The 19270-nt window shown below is 40.3% G+C and overlaps 2 protein-coding genes across 8 annotated transcripts; one reads left to right on the top strand and one right to left on the bottom strand.

Moving 5' to 3' along the window:
* Positions 1-619: 619 nt before the first annotated feature.
* Positions 620-9185, bottom strand: dpf2l (D4, zinc and double PHD fingers family 2, like). 6 transcript variants are annotated; one of them, XM_037077428.1, is made up of 11 exons: positions 9101-9185; positions 7292-7452; positions 7036-7143; positions 6643-6833; positions 5984-6076; positions 5213-5297; positions 4626-4760; positions 3869-4000; positions 3159-3271; positions 2659-2740; positions 620-2309 (listed from the first exon to the last, which is right to left on the bottom strand). In XM_037077428.1, the coding sequence occupies exons 1-11, from the start codon at positions 9130-9132 to the stop codon at positions 2224-2226; spliced, it is 1218 nt and encodes a 405-aa protein (XP_036933323.1). In that variant the 5' UTR covers positions 9133-9185; the 3' UTR covers positions 620-2223. The 6 variants fall into 6 exon arrangements, with proteins under 6 accessions (XP_036933323.1, XP_036933322.1, XP_036933321.1 ...); XM_037077427.1 differs by having other exon boundaries at positions 6643-6836; XM_037077426.1 differs by having other exon boundaries at positions 7024-7143.
* Positions 9186-9555: 370 nt separating this feature from the next.
* LOC119007633 (high-affinity choline transporter 1-like) lies at positions 9556-16513 on the top strand. 2 transcript variants are annotated; one of them, XM_037077421.1, is made up of 8 exons: positions 9556-12043; positions 12475-12588; positions 13703-13858; positions 14541-14689; positions 14926-15069; positions 15333-15486; positions 15566-15783; positions 15872-16513. In XM_037077421.1, the coding sequence occupies exons 1-8, from the start codon at positions 11860-11862 to the stop codon at positions 16406-16408; spliced, it is 1656 nt and encodes a 551-aa protein (XP_036933316.1). In that variant the 5' UTR covers positions 9556-11859; the 3' UTR covers positions 16409-16513. The 2 variants fall into 2 exon arrangements, with proteins under 2 accessions (XP_036933316.1, XP_036933317.1); XM_037077422.1 differs by lacking the exon at positions 13703-13858.
* The last annotated feature ends 2757 nt before the right edge of the window (positions 16514-19270 follow it).

A 19270-nucleotide genomic window follows, 5' to 3' on the forward strand; every position in this document is an offset into this window, starting at 1 on the left:
GATGTCAACAGTTTGGTTGAGTTATGCTAATGATGAGAAATGAACTAAATCTCTGGCATTTTATTTGTAAAGACAAGGTTGCATTCACAGCAGAAAATGTTTATTCATGATCAGTATAACTAAATTAAAGGAAGACACATGAGAACATTAAATTTCCCTTAATAATGTGCAAATCACTGATTCTTCTAACCTCTGTGTTTAGTGACACAGTTCAGTTTAATCCGTCCTCAGAGGTTATGAACTCAGAGGTTTTATGTTGCAGGTAATGCTCAGCTTATAGGGGCGTTGTGTGATTTAGGAGAAGAAATTCAAACTCAAAATTTAAGCAGCTGTTTTACTAATAAACACGTCATTTAGAAGAATGCTGCGACGCCATTTTGCTGTGAAGGTCCAGTATTTTTTTGTGAATTATGAAACTATCCATCAGCATGAGGGTGAGTAGATAATGACTGAATTTTCACTTTTGCTTGAACATATCCTCTCATTCGTTGGTATTGTGGACAGCTATAACACGGTATTTAAACTCTACAGAAATCTGCAGACAGACGACTATCAGCTGATCCAAATGCACATTAAACGAATAATAACTATATTTAAAGCAATTACAACAGACACGTAATTCAAAGTGATTTTTTTAATTCAGTCAGGCTAAATCGGCTTCGATAACAAAGAAATGTAAAAATAAAAATAGTACAACAAAGTACATCATTTTACAAATACTCATAATGGAGGTCTGACATATCAGAATAATCAAATAAATCCAAACATGTCACAGTCATAACAAAAATAGAAAAAGTCGATACAGTACATAGAATGCATTAGTAGCTATATACTTGAAGTGTTTGCTATACCATAGACTTTACAAAATTCTACTAGAAAAAACTCCCAGTACCAATGGAATATCAGGTAATATAAAATGTAAAAAAAAAAAAATACAAAAAAAAAATACAAACAATAAAACAAATGGAAAAAGAAAAGAAAAACGGACAAAAAAAACACTTGTTATGTGAGTGTGTGTGTGTTCATTCATACAGGTGCAATCTGCATGCAAATCTGCCTCAGTGTGACAAATGATAAAAGCAGCTACAGTTTGTAAATGAGTCCGTGTGTCGTCGCCATGACAGCGGCTGTATGAAAAACGACTCGTCAAGGATGATGTCACTAAAACGCTAGCACAAAACAATCTTTGAGAAAGACGATGCACCTTTAGGATTACTAGTTCAATGGACTTACAGCAGTGAGTTTCCCCCGATGAGAACAGCATTATCTGACTTATCAAAAGTCAGGTTTTTCAAAATAAAAGAGTGTCTGATGGAGAAACGTTGTAGATCAGCATTAAACTAAAATGTTTCGTCTCACAAGCCCAAATTACAGTATGTGCTCGGCTGTATAGTGTTTGGTTTAAGTAACAGAATCAGCGATCGTGAAGGAGAAAGATTTTGTGCTAACACCTTAACGAGGCAAAGTCTCAGCGTCTTCGTTTTACCGTCTTTGTCCCTCCGATTTAAAATGAAACAAAGATGATTTTTTTTGTGATTATGATAAGCCACATGGGTCATTGCTGTGTGTATTTTTATATGGTGGTGGACCTTGGCACTGACCGGCTCCCCTCAGGGAAACCTCTTGAAAAGATTAACGCTCCAATCAGACAAAAGTACACAGACAAATGCCACTACAAAAGTCCACTAGTAACCAGAACAATAACAATAGTAATAATAATAATAATAATAATATTCCTCGGCCGTATACGTGGTGAAATTTTCTTTCTCCCACACCCGGGGAGCAAAAATAGATAATTTGGCAGAAAAGAAACTGTGTTGTCTCGACAGTCCACACTGTGTCTTTGAGTGTGAAAGGTTGCAGATAATTAGCTGTGATGCTAATCCATTTTTGCTCCTGGGAGCTCCCATGGAGACAGCAGTCGCTATGGTTACTGCATGCTCTCTGTCTCTGTATCTAGTGTGTGTAACAGTCCAGGAGAGAGTGTGTGTCTACACTGTATATACGCACAATATGTATGTGTTTGACGGCAGGCCTCAGGGTGGTAGTGATAGTTTGATCCCCCACACTGACGCTGTAGATATTAAGACTTCTAAAGCTGATCTGCGATCTGGCTCAGCTACATCTGGACAGAGCGTGGCGCTCCGGACTGAGAGGAGGTCTGACGTTTTCCATCGGGGGTGGGGTCCCGGTACTGAGGGGGCAGGAGTTGGTGATATGATGTCACTCAGGGGCGGAGCTCTGGTTCTGCTGGTATATGGAGGCTTTATCCTTCAGCAGAGCCAGGCACAGGTGACAGCTCCAGCTCCCTGTGGAAAAACAAAACAAAACAAAACAAAAAACACAGTGAGGCATGGCCAAAGAATAACAAGTGTAAAGATTCATCATCAGCTAGTTGAGCATCACTGTGAGGAGATGTTGAAGAATATGCATCTATACTCTGATGACTCTGAGTAATCTAACCAATTTAGGGAAGATTACTGGACCCTTTAGTAAAATCTCTGTCTCTTTAACAAAGATGTCCCTTTGTCCACCTCTCACTCTGTTGGTGTTCTATATCCTATAGCTTGATCCAAGATGTTTTATGTAGTTGTAATCACATGCACCCGTCCTTCAGGTCTGTTAACTTCTACAGGGAACAATTTGGTGTCAACTTACCCTCTGGTGGTTCAGTCATGGGGGGACTTAGACAGTACATGTGGTAGCCTCGGTCGCAGTCATCACAGAACAGCAGCTGGTCCTACAGAAACACAACATCACGTTCAGTTTGTTTTTTTGTCAACTCTCACTCACACTCAACAGAAAAAAGCTGTCATCAAGGTATCTCGTGCTATGTTAATATGTTAGAACTCAGAAAACAAAATATCCCAAATCCTTGAATGACGATGAATGAGAGACCATTCATCATTTGGTTTCACAAGCTGCTGTGAAAACACACTCTAATCTTAAAGGAGAGTGGGAGCTTGTCATGTTAAACTCAAAGACAACGTCTTAAAAGCTAAATAACTCAGAGGCTACATGTAAACGTTAAATAAAGAAGGAGTCTGTGTTTCGTTCATGTTAACTGGGATCGACAGTTTCTAAAGCAGAAGCCTGCCACCAACACTTTTTGGAAACATAGAGGACCAGTAAATTGGGAATATCATAAAGACGCTCACGTCGTTCTCTGAGGTGCCACAAACGTTGCAGCACTTGCACTCGATGCACTGCCAGCGGTAGGTCTTCACTGCAGCCATCATCACTGGTGTGAACTGCAGGCATGTTGGGTGGCCTGCAGCGAGAGGAGGAAATGGCATTAAATTCAGAATAAGCTTATATTTACACACAAAAAAATGATGAGGTAAAACATTTAATATATCGTCTTTGTACAGAGAAAGAATCAGCAAATTATCAAGACCTTTTTTCATTGATTTTTTTTTTTTTAACACACAACTCCACTTCTTTGGATTTGGGGCTGTACATGGTTCAACAGCTTGTGAGGATTATTTACCTGCAGCTTTAGCCTCAGCCTTTCAGCATATGTTTGTAGCTATCAAATACAAATGTAAAACTCTTTCTACAAGGATTTTTTGTGTATTTTCAAATAAGTGAGCTGGACACACAGTTTGAACTAGCTTTATCTGCTGTTAAAATACAGTTGTTAGAATCCTGTGAAGACAGCGACGGCTAACTATAAGACGCCTTCATTTTAGCTCTGCCTGAAATCAAGGACCAATTGTTTCATATATTACAATGAAATTCAAGTGTGAAGTCTGGCACTGTTATCACTGCAAACTGCTTATGTAAAAGCTCGAAAGGTATACAACTGTACGGGACGGGGCTTAGTGAACAGTCAATTAGTAATGAAAGAACCCTGACAGGTTCATACCTGAGCGTCCACAGTCTGAGCAGGACACCAGCTCCTCTGACTGGCCAGTCTTCTGGTTTAAGGTAGAGTCTCCCAGACAGAAGTCGCAGTAATCGTTGGGCAGTGCCAAACCATTGGGACCCTTCTTAGTTGCTGAGCAAGAGAATTAGCAAAGGAACCATTCAGTGCACACTAGAATCATCACTTTAAAATGAATCGTCAAGAAAGATGAGTTAACAAAAATGTCAAAATTGAAGCGTTGTATTGTTTTATGTCAGTTCATAAATCACATGTTAAATTCACATGTTTACAAACCTGTTCACACCACATCAGCCAACAACACCTTTTCAAAATCATGATCCAAACTAATGAATGAATGACAACTGACAAAACGCACTTGTTGAATGTATTTGCTAACACGATGTCGCGTGCACAAAAGAAACCAATGCGATGGATATGTTGGGGGGGAAAAAGATGGATGATATGCTGAACAAAAAAAAAAAAGAGGTGGGGGGGGGGAGCCAGGAATCCCAACTGTGTAAGCATGTTTCAGTGAGAAACATTGCGGCTAATCCCAAATTTGGGATTCAAAAACATGAAAATAAAAAATGTAATTAAAAAATGAAAATAGCGGGACACCAAAAAAAAAAAAAGGAAAGAGAGAGAGACATCCCTTGTACAAACACACACATGCTACATGGCATGCAACCAACCCTCCTTCCTCTCTCTCTCTCTCTCTTTCTCTCTGTCTCTCTCTCAGCACTAGAGAGTGACTCACTCTTCTGCTCCTCAGGCTGGCGAGGAGTGGGTGGTGCCTCGATCTCCTCGCGGTCCTCGCCCTCCTCCTCGGCCAGGTGGGAGTGTGTATAGTGGTAGCTCAGGCCAGGACGGTTCTTGTAGCGCTTCCCACAGACTGACACACACACACACGGTCATACAAAAGTGTTACAGTGAAAGCGGCTCATACGAAGTACCGCCCAAAAAGGCCCACAGCTGGCTTTGTTACTTTTGAAAAACGTATTTTCACATGGTTAATTTTTGACTGACGCGCGAGCAGCAAACTCATACAGCGGAGGTAAGCATTTGCACAGCGAGCGATTGCCAGCGGGAAGTTACAGAGCACACGCGGAGCGACATGTCAGGAAAAAAAAACAAAAAAAAAAATCAAAAAGCAAAAAACAAAAAACGAATCCAGACGGGTTATTTCTCCAATTTCTATGCTGCCAAACTTAAGTTCCAGATGGGGTCTTTCAGATCACGCCATGCATGGCAGATGGGTTTTTTTTGTCTTTCAGAGGGAAAAGCAAAAGCCTCTCTTGCTGACATGCATGGCACACAGACCTCGCAAAGGACGTTTCTACTCACTGTCGCAGGCGTACGGCTTGTCCCGCTCCTCCAGCGCTGCAGCTGCTGCCTCCTGTTTTTTCTTGCCATTCTTGTCACTGCGACCCTACAGAACAAACATTTTAATTTCTCTTCCTTTTATAACACTGTTTTCTACAAAGCAAGAAGCAAATCAAGAACAGAAAGGTGCATTATTGAAATGGATAAAAGGACAAAAGATAAGGTGGAATCCGACAACTCCAAGTGATATTATTCTTGCCACGCATTTGCAAAGAAAAAACTGGACAATTTTTCTTGAGTAACATCTAACGACAACACAGGGCAAAATTTTGTTTAGTCTTTAATGGAGATATGAAAGCTGTGAAATCAGAAATCATGCCACGCTGCCAGCTTGACTGACTCACCAGTCAACCATCATTTTGTGCCCAGTGTCAGAGAAGAATGTTTTGTGAAATCAATGAATACAGGGTGCTAATGTGCGCCAATGGTGTCAATTTTACCATTAAAGCCATTTCAATATTTTCTTCACAAAAACACCTTAAAGTTAAGAACTTGTCTATCGCCAGTTTAAAGTAGGAAACAACATACAGATTTAAACAGCACCTTTTCCCTGAGAGTAACAATACTGCCTGGTATACACTGAACTTTGAATCTCAAAAAAAACCAAAAACATATCAGCATTTGTATACGGGTAATGGATAACATATACGCCAATTCTGATATATAGGTTAGGTTTTAGTTTTTTTCATCCTGTGACACTCACCCCAGTGTAAACTGACATGGTGCTCTTACCTTGGACTTGCTCTTGCCTCGTCTCTTGGGGGTCTCGTCCTCAAAGTCTTCGTCATCCAGGTCGTCCAAGTAGTCATCGTGGTCCAGGACTCTCTGCAGTGACAGGATCTGGATTAGGTCTCAGTGTACTGAATATATGATCTGTTGTTGTCTTTTGAGCCAGCAATTGAATATGATGGTTGTATGAACTGGGCTGGTTTAACTGGTGCGTAATGACCCTGTGACTCATGTATTCAAGACTATTGTTCTCTGCTTCCTCCACTCAAACTACAGAAAAAAATACTACTAATTTGGCATCACAACTGGACAGATTTGACTTTCACAAAGTGTTATAAATTAACTCTAAAATTCGTAAGATTAGATGGGCAGAATTATAACAGCTGTGGTAATTTGTTTTGGTAATTGTTTGTTGTCAGTCAAATCTCTCAGTTTTAAAAAAAAAAATACGGGCAGTCAACCAGTAGATGTGCGATTTGGCTCTGTAGCTTTTAGCTGTTTTGACCATCCAGAGAATCAAAACAGATCAGGAGAGTTTGGTAGAGGAAATTTGTCCTGCCTTGGGAACCACAAACACTGACCAAGAGGAATGCCTTTTATTAATGCATGTTTCACTGCACTAGGTATCAGCTGCACTGGTACAAAACAAGAGAGAGCCAGACCTTGCGGATACGCCCAGAGGATGTGTGAGTGGTCGTTGAGGTGGCAGGAGGCTCCACAGTTGCCTGATCATCCTCAGGACGGACCTCCGTTACTCCGCTCCTCCTGTCAAGGGGCTCCCCCTTCAGCAGGGCCTCCAGACTGCTGCCATCCACTGCTCCCAACGCATCTCTCTTCAGACCCAACTCCAAATCTGCTATACAAATGAACAAAAACAGTTATACATGTACTGACACGACATGAATACAGCCACAGACAGCCATAGTTACAACCTTAAATATAAACAAACTAAATACATTCATAAGCTTTTACTGGTAAAGTTCTACCAGCAAGAATGAGACCAAACCTGTGACCTATTTTTGATGGTAGTAAAGTTGTTCCACCTGGAGCGATACCTGCTTTCAGAGGGGGGAAAGCTAAGCGTGGATCCTCAGGAGGATGGGAACGCCGCTTCTTCCTCCAGCGACGGGCTGGGTAGGTGTATAACTGCCCTGGAGCTACACCTGAAAGGACACAGAAGAAAAAAATAAGCAGCAAGTTTTGCTGTGATCTTTGGCGCTTATACTTCTAAAAAATAAATAAATGGCCTTTTTGAGTTTGCATGATATTTTCTGAATTACACTGATTTATCAGTCATCACTAACTATATACCTGCACTCCGGTGTCTCTTCTCCATCCAGATGTAACAGTTGGACTGGGCCACACCAGTTTGAGAGTCGAGGAAAGGCATGAGGATGCTGCGCTCAGCACACAAACGAGCATTGTAACTGTGGCACTGCTCCATAGCATCTCTATAATACTGCTCTCCCAGCCTGAAATGTCAAAGGTGGACACATGATGGATCAAAGAACACAGTTTACAAAAGACTAATAATTACGACTGCCAGATGAATATTGCAAATTAAACAGAGTTAGGTGGAGGTTTTAACTGGTTATGATACAAGTCTCAATTCAATACTGATGCCTGTACAGGACAAAAATAAGCACACGAGACCAGCACAGAGAAGACTGACAGGACTTCTCTGTATAAGTATTATAGTTTCCCAAAAGTGGCTTTAATAAACACTGTATCAAGCTTTTTGCATAATGTTAAGAACAAGGGTTTGGTTAATGCTTACACTTGTGTCATTACCTTAGGGTTTTCTCTTAAAATTGACTTGTGATGTTGAAGTTGTTGGACACATTTTATTTCTATTTTCTTCTTATGCTGAGTTACTTGTGTTTTTTAAGAAAGCAAAACAAAAACATTGGATACAAAGACAACAATCCCTTAATTTTGAGCAACAACAGTGATTCCTGACCTAGCAAATAGCACACTGAGTAACTGGTTCACTTGTGTAATTAGTAGTGTTTTCTAGAGCGCTCCTCTGCATCTTCATCTTTTTTATTGTCAGTAAAGGATTTTTTTTTACCAAGGTATGTACTTAAATGGACATTTTACAGTTAAAACAATACACTTTTAAGTGCTTATGCCTCTTTGTTGTCTTTCTTTCAGTCCTTTTGTTTTTTTTCGTTTACCACTTTCTTGTTAACCATTTACAAACATATACTTGGATGCCTATATATGCGCCATATGCTAATATATTCTGCCATTATACATTAGCCTTGCCACATTATTGCTTAGGTTCAATTAAGGAAAAGTTTAAGTTAAAATAAATCAGATGTTCACATTAAGACACTCTGCTATTAAATAATGGCTGGATTTACTGCTACTTTGTTGGCATACTGCTCCGTTCTCAGACAGTATAATTCCTAAATCCAACTGTATTATGATTGCTAAACATATTTCAAATTGCAATGCGGCAGCCATCTTCGCAGTTACATGGATAATTACTGTGATACACATGTGTGTCCTTTCTCGCAGATGCAGTGTTTATTCTAGGCTTCACCCTTCACCAATTTGTCGCATTGTTCTTCAAGACTGCACACAAGACTGTTGCTTTGACTGCGCGATCTCTATCGTTTATTAAAAAGGGCACACACAACCCAGGCTCACCTCATTGTGGAGCCCAACAACAACAGTATCGATGGAGGGGAGTCAGAACAAAAGGTTGATTGTTCGCAAGCAGCTCGTCACAACAAAGCACCCGCCAAGCTGACAGGTTACTGGAAAATTAACTCTACCCTTCATCTACAAGCGGGTGGCTAGCAACAGTTTGGATAAATTGTGTGTCACACCACTTTAAACACCACCCAGAGTAGCTAAGTTAGGAGGGAGCAGCAGCTAAAATGCAGCTCCACAATGGGTTCGCCTCATTTATATTTCCCCACAGCTAACAAGCTAACCTTAGCTCAGTGGATAACGTTATTCTCTTGGGACAAATATTGTATTCAGGATTGAGAATGCGATATTTACAGTTTTCAACCCTTTGCAGTCACGTGGTAATTACTCAATGACGGTATACACTCGTCTCTGTATGGCTGCAGGTTTTACTCTTAAGAGAAATAAAGATAAACTTACACTTTCACAACACTGTCGACGGCCGCCGCCATGTTTGCTTATTGCGGTTGTGCGAAGTGCCACTGCGCCTGCGCATACACGTTAGTAACCGTTGCTGCCTCCCAGGGTGAAAAACAGGAAGTGCACGTTGAACAGCTACTACGTGATCCCCGTTGGATCAATGCAGCATACACTGAAGCACCATTTTAATGTCATAATATTAATATTTCAAAGAACAGAAATTATATTTAGCTAAATCAGCTTCCCGACACATCTTCCAATCCCTTTTTTTTTTTTTTTTTTTTTTTTTTTCACAGACGCATACAGAGTTCAGTATAATTGTGCATTATTATATTTTTCTTGTAATGTGAGTTTCATAGTGTGGTATAGTTTTTAGTCCCGAAACCCGGAAACAGGTCAGTATTTATGCGCATCCGGTTCCCTCGTCTCAAAGTCAATGAGGTTTTTAAATGGATTTTCGGTTATATCTCTGAAATAAGGTCTGTGGTTACTAGGCATGTAAATCCCAAGTTTTAGCATGAAACGATATTGTATTTATTATGTTTACGATCTGACGTTATTCCAGGTAAGCCTTCAAAAAAAAAAAAAAAAAAAACATCTTTACAACATGATGTGAATATGTGCTCTTTGAATGGCTGTTTTTATTGAAATATTGGACTTCCAGGGGGGTCTAAATGATAAACTACTTCTTAATGTGAGATGGCGGTTCTGTAACTTTTTGATGGGATCAAAATTCTTTATGATGCTTTTATGATGATTTTCCCACACTTTTCCATTCCATTTGTTGTATTTTTCCACACAAGTAATTGTACATATTTTTTGCATTATTCTACATCCTTTTTTTGTTACTCTAGGACAGCCTAGAAGAGCTCCAGTGAACCTTTGTATTTTATTTATATTGTTATGCTGTTTCTATTGTGAGCATGCATGTTTTGATTGATGTATGAATTTATGATTCGGTCTAGATGTGCGTGACAGTACTTTGAGTGATATTTGTCAAATATGGGTTCAAAATACATGTCAGGAGATATACTTTAATAGCAATAAGAACAGACAGCATAAAATCGGAAAGCACGCATTATCTTACCGCCCACATGCCAGCAGGAAATCAGCAAACATGATTGGTTGGAGCTGAAGAAAATTGCAAACACCCAAACTGGAATTCTGATTAGAGAGAGAGAGAGAGAGAGAGAGAGAGAGAGAGAGAGAGAGAGAGAGAGATCCATCAGATGAGTTTACTCCTCAGAATCCAGCACAGCAGAGAGGTAAGTTCATACACTGATGTTGATCTAAGTAACATTACTGTGTGAGGTAGACAACTTTTAACATCACCTGAGTATTTCCGTGTTGCACTACAGTTACTTTATTCTGAAACTCCACCAACGTTAAGTAGGCTAAAGTCAAAGTTTTTTACTTTGATTTTTTATGACAGCTATAGTTTTCAATATTACTTTCAAATCAAGATGTTAAAAATATATGAAAAGAATATAAAACTGTTTAACAGTAAATTAATATACCCAGCAGGATTAATATATGACTGACAGGTGGACGGCAGGTGTACTTGGGTGAACATTCCTTCCTTTCTTCTGTCTCCAGCCCCATGAAACTTGTGAACTCCAGGTTCTTACCTCTGTGTCTAGCTGTATACCATCTTAACGGGCTGTGTAACAAGTATGACATATGCATTTACAAAGCTGAAGACCCATCATGCTGGTTTTACAAGAAATGTCAGGTATGGGGTTATCTGAAAATCTTCCTTCCAAAAGAATTGCACCATGGCTAGCCTGGGAAGGGCTAAGTTTACTTTGGCATTCCAACTGAGAGCTGCAACATGTTTAGAGAGCAATGTATGAGACAACAGCTTATTCCATAGGCACATCCTTAAAATCCTTTTGGAGAAGTCTGAACAGTTAGAGAGGACAAATTGATAGACTGGTTCTCTATAACCCTCACCTTCACTGGGCTAGTTAGTTTGCATTATGGATGCACATCTGCCATTGCGCAACCAAAACAGGAAGAGGCATTGTTTTTACCTGGTCGTATCCCCAGGTAACAGTGGAGCAACTGAAATAACTGCAGAAAATCACAGAGCATAGGAGAAAACCCAGCTGATGGAGGAAGCAAAGAAAGTGAAGAGGCAGGCGTTCACTCAGTGGAGAGCAACAGTCTTGTGTCAAAGTCTGTTCCCTTGCTTGTTGTGGAATTTCGTCTCACTTAACCTTTCAGGAGAGATGAAGTTTATAGAACATGGCCATGAAGGAGCAACATAACATCACGTCTGTCTGCACAGTGTTGCCTTGATAATCCTAACAAGTCTTCCCAAGTGTCCAAATTATATATTGCAGTTTCACGAGCAGTGCTTCGATTCATGGTTATCTGTTAAATAACATAGAAAAGGGGGTGATGCAGAATCAATGCAAATAATGTAGCTGAGGAGGGATCTCAAAAACTAATTTTACTGAAAAGATACAGCATGTAGATAAAAAGCTATAATTCACACTATGGGTAAAATTTAGCTTAATGGTTGTGTTAAAGCCACTAGTATAAAAAAAAGGCTGTGGCAGATGCCAATGAATGCCACTCGTACTTTTTCTTATCTCACTATAAGCTAAGGGAGGAAATCAGGCAAGACTTTCACTCCCATAGGTAAAAGTTGGTCACGTGTTTTTTTCCACTTCCCAGTTGGTATAATTTGTTGACTGAAATATGTTCCTGCTTGTCTGAACATGAAATAAATACAGTGAAGCAGTCAGTGCACGATGAGCCTCAATGTCCCAGGACTGGTGTCGATGGTGTTCTTCTACCTGCTGGTGCTTGGCACCGGCATCTGGGCCTCCATGAAGACCAAGCAGATGAGGAAGAGCAGCCAGGCAGACCAGACGGAGGTCAGTCTGCTGGGCAACAGAGGGATCAGCCTTGCAGTGGGAGTCTTCACCATGACAGGTTTGTTCCTGCCCGCCATTCACACCATTTCTGCTGTATCACTTCCTGATTTAACAAACTATAGGTTGGGAAAAAAGAAGTAGAATAACTAATTTTGGTTGCACCATTGAATACCACTGGGAGGCAGATTAAACTGTGATTATGTAGATTGGAGTGTAGGAAGATATTTTTGTATGTCAAGCTGTTGCAACATTGAGCAAAACCAGGTAGTGAAAAAACTTCATATATTTCTATATGTAACCTTTATCGTTCACCCTTTTTGTACCATAATGTTTTGTTTTTCCTTTCTTTAAAGATGGACCTCTCATTTATAATGCTAATTTTCAGGTTTATAATTTGTACATATATATCCCCCCTCTATCTCCTCAAGGCCCCATAGTAAAGGTATGTGTTTGGTTGTTTACTCATATGCATACGCATGCTTCCTGCAGCTACATGGGTTGGAGGGGGCTTCATCGTTGGTGTGACAGAGATGGTGTACAATCCAACCATGGGACTGACCTGGGCTGTTATGCCATTATGCAGCGCTCTTTCTTTAGTGGCTGGTAAGACAGTTTTTCCGTTTATTTCTCACTAACATATAGTATATTACAATTTTTCTGTCTCAGTCAATTTGATGGCTGGACAAAACATCAATATCAATATTAGCATGTGTGTGTGGTCTGTGATACAACAAAAGAGAATAATCATTAACATCAGGCTGCTTCAGTGAAGACAGAAGTTAGCAGCGTCCTCGTTCCCTCCACGATAACCCTTTGCAAAAAGTAGTTTATTCAAGTGTTCTACAACTATACTTATTTTATACTAAAACTGAGGAAGTATATTTGAAGTGTACTTTTTATATACTTATTTTATATACTGAAGAAAAGTACAGAGAAGTATACTTGGCTTATACTGAAAAGTATAAAGAATAGTCTAAGATAAAGTAATTAGACTTACACTTATACTTTAATACTAGAGCTTATACTTGTACTTAAGTATACTGTAACGCCCCTTGCCAAATTACAAGTATTAATATTAAGTGTGTCCTGATCAAAGTGCAGATTAAGGTCAAGTTATTAACTTGTGCATACATTTAAGTTAACAGAGTAAAAATGTTTTTCACTACACACATTTGCATCAAGGTATTACTCCTGTTATAAACTTACATGTTAATAAACCAAAATGTGGACTAGAAGTATATACTTAGTATACTAGTAGTATATAGATGAGTGTACTTGTTGTATACTTGAACTTGTACTTCTGTAAACTTAAAACATCTTATAAAGTGTACTTAAAGTATACTTTTATAACTTAAAATGTTCCAATTTAGTCCGAAGAAGTATTAAATTAGTATACTTTCTAGTACGCTACAAGTACATGGTCCATAGTATACTTGCTATAGTTATACTCAAGCAAACTTAATAGAATGAATTTTAAGTATACTACTTTTTGCTAAAGGAAACCGATGAGATTTTTTAATTGGATTTCGGATTACTGCAGAAAATAATCTCTGTGGCAAATACAAGATTTGATACTTACACGTTTTATTCAGCATAATGAGGCTTGAATGTGACAGTGTTACAGGTATGTAATGTTAAATTGGTGTTCCTCTTTAAACAGACAAAATGAAGGGCTACATGCAGTGCCACAGATCCTTTGTGTGATTTGATTATTAAGGTGGGCTCTTCTTTGCCAAGAGAATGAGAGACAGAAAATATGTGACGATGATGGACCCCTTCCAGATTAAATATGGAAATCTGATAAGTGGAGTTCTGTCTGTGGCGCTGCTGATATCTGACATGCTCTGGGTTACAGGCACTCTTATTGGTTTAGGTAAGTGGCACTGATACAGGTTTTCTCGCATTCTCTTTCCATTTGTAATAATACATTCTGTACCATCTCTCATTGTACCTAATTACCATGAACTTATTTGTTTGCTTGAACATGTTAATGGGGCGTTGATGTAGGTTTTCTTTTAGGTTTTCTCTAAAAGTCCCAATTTTTATGTCTGCTGATTGCAATGTGACAAACGTGATGAAATCTGTATTTCACTTGCGAATCTCAGCAGCAGGCATTGTGTTTTCGTGACAGAGTAATAATTCCAGGACACATTTCAAAATCTTCATGACAGGATAAAAAAACATCTTGTTATGCTGTGAACCTGTCACCTGTCAAATAGTTCACTGCTGTTGTACTGGATCTGAAAACACGCTTGAATCATCTTGTCATCAGCTTGTTAGACTGCGGTTCAAGCATTTTGCATTCCAGTTTTAAACACTGACACTTAACCCTGAAATGCTTCAATATAGCTTAGAAAAATTTACCTTGAAAATTATACGTAACGATAACCAACTACAACCATAATCTGTTGTTTTAATGAACAGAAGTTAAAATTGTCTATCAAAACTTCGATCATACTGATGGGCACAGAAGATTTCATGGTAAACAGAGTGAGAAATTATTCTGAAATAAATAAATGTAGTCACTTTGTACATGTGTGGGTGTGACTTCATAGGTGCAACTATGAGTGTGATCCTGGATCTGCCCTACACTCTTTGTATTTGGATCTCTGCTGCTGTAGCCATCGTCTACACGCTGATGGGAGGCCTCTACTCTGTGGCCTACACAGATGTCATACAGCTGACCCTCATATTCGTTAGTTTGGTGAGTTCCTCACTAAACACTTCAACATTTTGAAGCTTGATTAAATCAGTGTTGTCGTTGAGTTCATTTATATGGCAAATTACATTTTTCTAATGAGGGACACAACGTCTTGTTTCTTAACAGATCTTAGAAAAAGTTTATGATGACTCCCTGGAATCCTGCCAAACATGTAACCTGATCTAACCTGTCACACTACTTTACCTTAGCCACTGAAACCTTCTTTGTCTTTTCTGCAGTGGTTATGTGTCCCCTTCATCCTGATGTACCAACACTCAGCTGACATCACCAAGACCGCTTTCAACTTCACCTACCAGGCCCCCTGGATTGGTTCAGTGGATGGAGACACAGTGTGGAGGTGGATTGATAATTTTTTGTTATTGGTAAGGACTAAATAAGTAATTTTGTAAAGTTGCTTGGTTTGTATACATGCAGTCACTGTTGACTAATGAAGGAATCTGCATTGGGTTGCCATGTGATGCAGAATAACTTGTTATTTGATGTGCACTTGTGAAGCAGTAATTGCTCTTAACTGGTTTTGTGGGCTGCCTCAGGGGATGCTGTTTTGGACCCATTGAGCAGGCTCAAAGAAACTTGTTTTTCTAAAGAACCAAACAGTAGAAAATTCGTTTCTCGCTGTTCCCAGTCTCTAGGAAATCTGGGATATCAGACCTTCCACCAGAGGATTCTGTCAGCCTCCTCGGCATTCACAGCCAGGATCACCTGCTTCATTGCAGCTCCCCTCCTCCTCGTATTCGGAATCCCATCTGTCCTGATTGGAGCCGTTGCAGCATCAACAGGTACAGTTATAGAATTAAAAAGAAGAAAAGCTTGTGAGACCACATTATTCATGTTACATTTTTACATTTTTGGCATCAGATTGGAACATGACCACGTATGGATCCCCGTCCCCGTACGAGCGAGGTGAAGCCAGTCAGATTCTGCCCATTGCTCTGCAGCACTTCGCACCAAACTACGTCTCCATCATCGGTATCGGAGCAATAGCTGCTGCAGTGATGTCATCTACGGACTCTGCTTTATTGTCCTCCGCCTCCATCTTCACATCCAACATCTATAAGAACATCCTGAGGACCAAGGTAAGAGGAGACCAGAGGAGAAGAACAGAATCATGGCTGTTTCATTCTGTTTCTGCTTCAAGGTTGTTGTTTTTTTCCCCCCCTGCAGGCATCAGATCGAGAGCTCCAGTGGGTGATCCGAGTCACCGTGGTGTTGGTGGGCTTGGCTGGCACATCACTCACCTTCTTACAGAACAGCGTCATGGTTTTCTGGATCCTGGGCTCAGACATAACCTACACCATCATGTTCCCTCAACTCGTCTGCGTCCTCTTCTGTAACGTCTCCAATGGCTACGGCTCCATCATGGGCTTGTTGGCTGGACTGCTGATGAGAGTGCTGAGTGGAGAGCCATCGATAGGGTTGCCAGTCATTCTCCACTTCCCAGGTTGCACACTTGAGGATGGTGTATATGTCCAGCGCTCTCCTGTGAGGACAATCTGCATGTTGTCCAACCTGGTTGCCACTTTGATGTTCTCCTACCTGGCTTCACTGCTCTTCAATAAAGGAGTGATTCCTGAGAGGTGGGACGTATATAAAGTGAAAACCCAAAAACCGACATCCAACTCAGTACCATTAAGAGACAAGGAGAAACCTGAAGTTCAGAATGACACTGAAGTCATGTTGGTCACAAATCTGCAAGACTGAAAAAGAAATGGTTCAGTGAGATGTCTCGTGGGGAGCTTCATTATCATGTCTCTATTTTTGTGTGCTGTGTGCTGATAAGAATATTAAACGCCAAGTGAATCATCATCTGATTAATGATAGATATAAAAGGTTTGCTGTGGCACGGGTGGTCGCGGAAGCAAAAACTGGGGTCTGGGAAAAGTTCGGGGAGGCCATGGAGGAGGACTACCGGTCAGCCTCGAGGGGGAAGCAGGTCTCCACCAACACTGTTTACGGTGGGGGTGGGGAGCTGTTGACCTCAACTGGGGATATCGTCGGGCGGTGGAAGGAATACTTTGAGGATCTCCTCAATCCCGCTGACACGCCTTCCATAGAGGGAGCAGGGGCTGGGGACTCAGAGGTGGATTCATTCATCACCCGGGCCGAAGTCACTGAGGTAGTTGGGAAGCTCCTCGGTGGCAAAGCACCGGGGTTGGATGAGATCCGCCCTGAGTACCTCAAGTCTCTGGATGTTGTGGGGCTGTCTTGGCTGACACGTCTCTGCAGCATCGCGTGGCAGTCGGGGACAGTGCCTCTGGACTGGCAGACCAGGGTGGTGGTCCCTCTATTTAAAAAGGTAGACCGGAGGGTGATATACAGGTTTTATTCTAAGCCGACTGAGCAAACATGTAATTTTACACTGAGACTCGACTCAGTTGGGTCCCCAGGATGCCTCGAGGCAAGCCAGAGAAACTGTGTTAAACAGTGTTGTAGATAACCTTAATCTAGCTTGTTACGCAATATCCAATGCTATCGTACAGTAAGGGAAAAGATGAGTTGCACCATGACTTAAATTGCTCACAAGATTGTTAATTTCCATCCTGGCGCAGCACATGAGCTTTGACATTTTATTTCAATCTTCAGTCTTTGTATTTGTTTGAATATGACCAAACTGGTCTGGAAACCTAATACTTGAATGAAATGCTCGCCTCGAGGAATGAAGTGTCAGAACATTGGGGACATTTCTGAGGCAAAGAGAGAGAGAGAGAGAGAGAGAGAGAGAGAGAGAGACAGACAGACAGACAGACAGACAGACAGACAGACAGACAGACAGACAGACAGACTGATCCATCAGATGAGTTTACTCCTCAGAATCCAGCACAGCAGAGAGGTAAGTTCATACACTGATGTTGATCATTTTTTTGTTTTATTATTTTAAAGTTACAGTTAGCAGCCAAGTAACATAACAACTTACTTAGCTTACTTACTCACTAACTTAAAATTGAAGTTGCTGTTGAACTTTGGTTGATAGCTGTTTGCAACATTAATCTCACTCTGGTACAGCGGACAGCTGTTTTAGGACAACTACAGCCAACTGATAATAATAGGAGCCACAAAAAGGCTTTCTCTACACTGCTGCTGTGTTCACACTGAACCGAGCAACTCTGCAGGTATTTCATGTATTCTGGAGCAGTTTAACATGTGTTTTGATACTATTTACAATTTCACCTAGAGAAAATGCCCTGGATCATACATTTGAATACAATAAAAAGCTTAAAGTGTCTAAATTGATTCAACGACTTATAACAGCTTAAAAGCTTCTTGAATATAAATGGCTGTGAATTGAACTGCAATGTACTAGTAACTATAGTTATCACTTAAATGTAGTCGAGTAAAAGTAAAACATTTATAAATGTGTTGCATTCATACCTTATTCGACAGAGCTTTATAATGTTGTTTGAGGATGAATATTTAAGCCTATATAAAACAGATAAATAAGATAAGTGAAGCGTTATACAGTAGATGGACTTTGCCAGTAGGCTGTTTTCAACCCTCAAAAGTTCCTCCCAGGTGGTATCAAAAAAGAGGCTCTGGTAGATGCCAATGCATGACACTCCTACTTACTTTTCTTATTTAGCAAGCACACCATTAAAACCAACATATACACTCGTAAGTCCATCGGTCATGAAAAGGTTGCTTTCACTGCTTTCACTCATGGTAATGTGATTGATTCCATTTTCATCAAAATTAAATCAGTTTCCTTTTTGTTCTTACTGTTATGGTCACTTAAAATATGAACATTTTAACACATCCAAGCTGTGTACAGCAAGGATGGGACCTTGTTGACATCAACTGAGGAAGTCATAGGGTGGTGGAGGGAGTACTTTGGTGACCCCCTGAATCCCACTCAGAGCTGGAGGATGACGGATATCATCGCCAATTTCCCTGGGTAAAGTCAATGTGGTAGTCAAACAACTCCAGAGTGGCAAAGCCCCTGGGATCGATGAGAGACCACCAGAAATGCTGAAGGCTCTGGGTGTTGAGGGCTGTCCTGGTTGATACGCCTCTTCAACATTGCGTGGGGGTCAGGCGGTTGAAAATGGATGGATGGACATTTTAACATGTGAATCAAACACATTATCCCTCAATCTGGCAAAAATGACTTACAATACAGTTAAATATCTAAAAACAAATACATCTCAAATAAAGAAAATGATTCAAATAAAATCACAGCAGTGTATAACTTAGATACAATTCTACATTAATCAGTGTTCAAAATCCCAAGTTTCCAAGAAGTCTATGTAAGGGCTCCAAAAGCAAGCAAAGCTTTTTTTCCCTTTGTTTTTTAAAATATATATTAGTTTCTCCAAAGCTAGACAGGCCATATGTTCCCTTGTCCACATTCTAATGAAGTGTGTATCCACACTTCTCCACAACAATGCAGTTATCCTCCTGGCTTGTAAAAGTACAAAGTCAAAAAGCAACAATTGTGGATGAGTAACAACAATGTATCATGTATCATGTCTTGTGTCTTTGTTTTGATGTTCCCCGCCCCTCTTTGTCCTTTAAGTTTCTCCTATGTTCGCCCCTCTGTCTCCCTCTGTAGTTTTGTTTCCCTCCACG

The sequence above is a fragment of the Acanthopagrus latus genome, chromosome 18 (genome assembly GCF_904848185.1).
Source record: "Acanthopagrus latus isolate v.2019 chromosome 18, fAcaLat1.1, whole genome shotgun sequence".
Taxonomy (NCBI): Eukaryota; Metazoa; Chordata; class Actinopteri; order Spariformes; family Sparidae; genus Acanthopagrus; species Acanthopagrus latus.

Excerpts from the sequence above, each read along its gene's own strand:
- dpf2l (XM_037077424.1), bottom strand. The coding sequence starts at position 9,132 with ATGGCGGCGGCCGTCGACAGTGTTGTGAAAGT. Across the intron at positions 7,453-9,100 it reads GTCGACAGTGTTGTGAAAGT|GCTGGGAGAGCAGTATTATA; the intron begins GTAAGTTTATCT and ends TTGACATTTCAG. Across the intron at positions 6,834-6,993 it reads TTTACTACCATCAAAAATAG|ATTTGGAGTTGGGTCTGAAG; the intron begins GTCACAGGTTTG and ends TTTGTATAGCAG.
- LOC119007633 (XM_037077421.1), top strand. The coding sequence starts at position 11,860 with ATGAGCCTCAATGTCCCAGGACTGGTGTCGATGGTGTTCTTCTACCTG. Across the intron at positions 13,859-14,540 it reads AGGCACTCTTATTGGTTTAG|GTGCAACTATGAGTGTGATC; the intron begins GTAAGTGGCACT and ends GTGACTTCATAG. Across the intron at positions 15,070-15,332 it reads TTGATAATTTTTTGTTATTG|TCTCTAGGAAATCTGGGATA; the intron begins GTAAGGACTAAA and ends CGCTGTTCCCAG.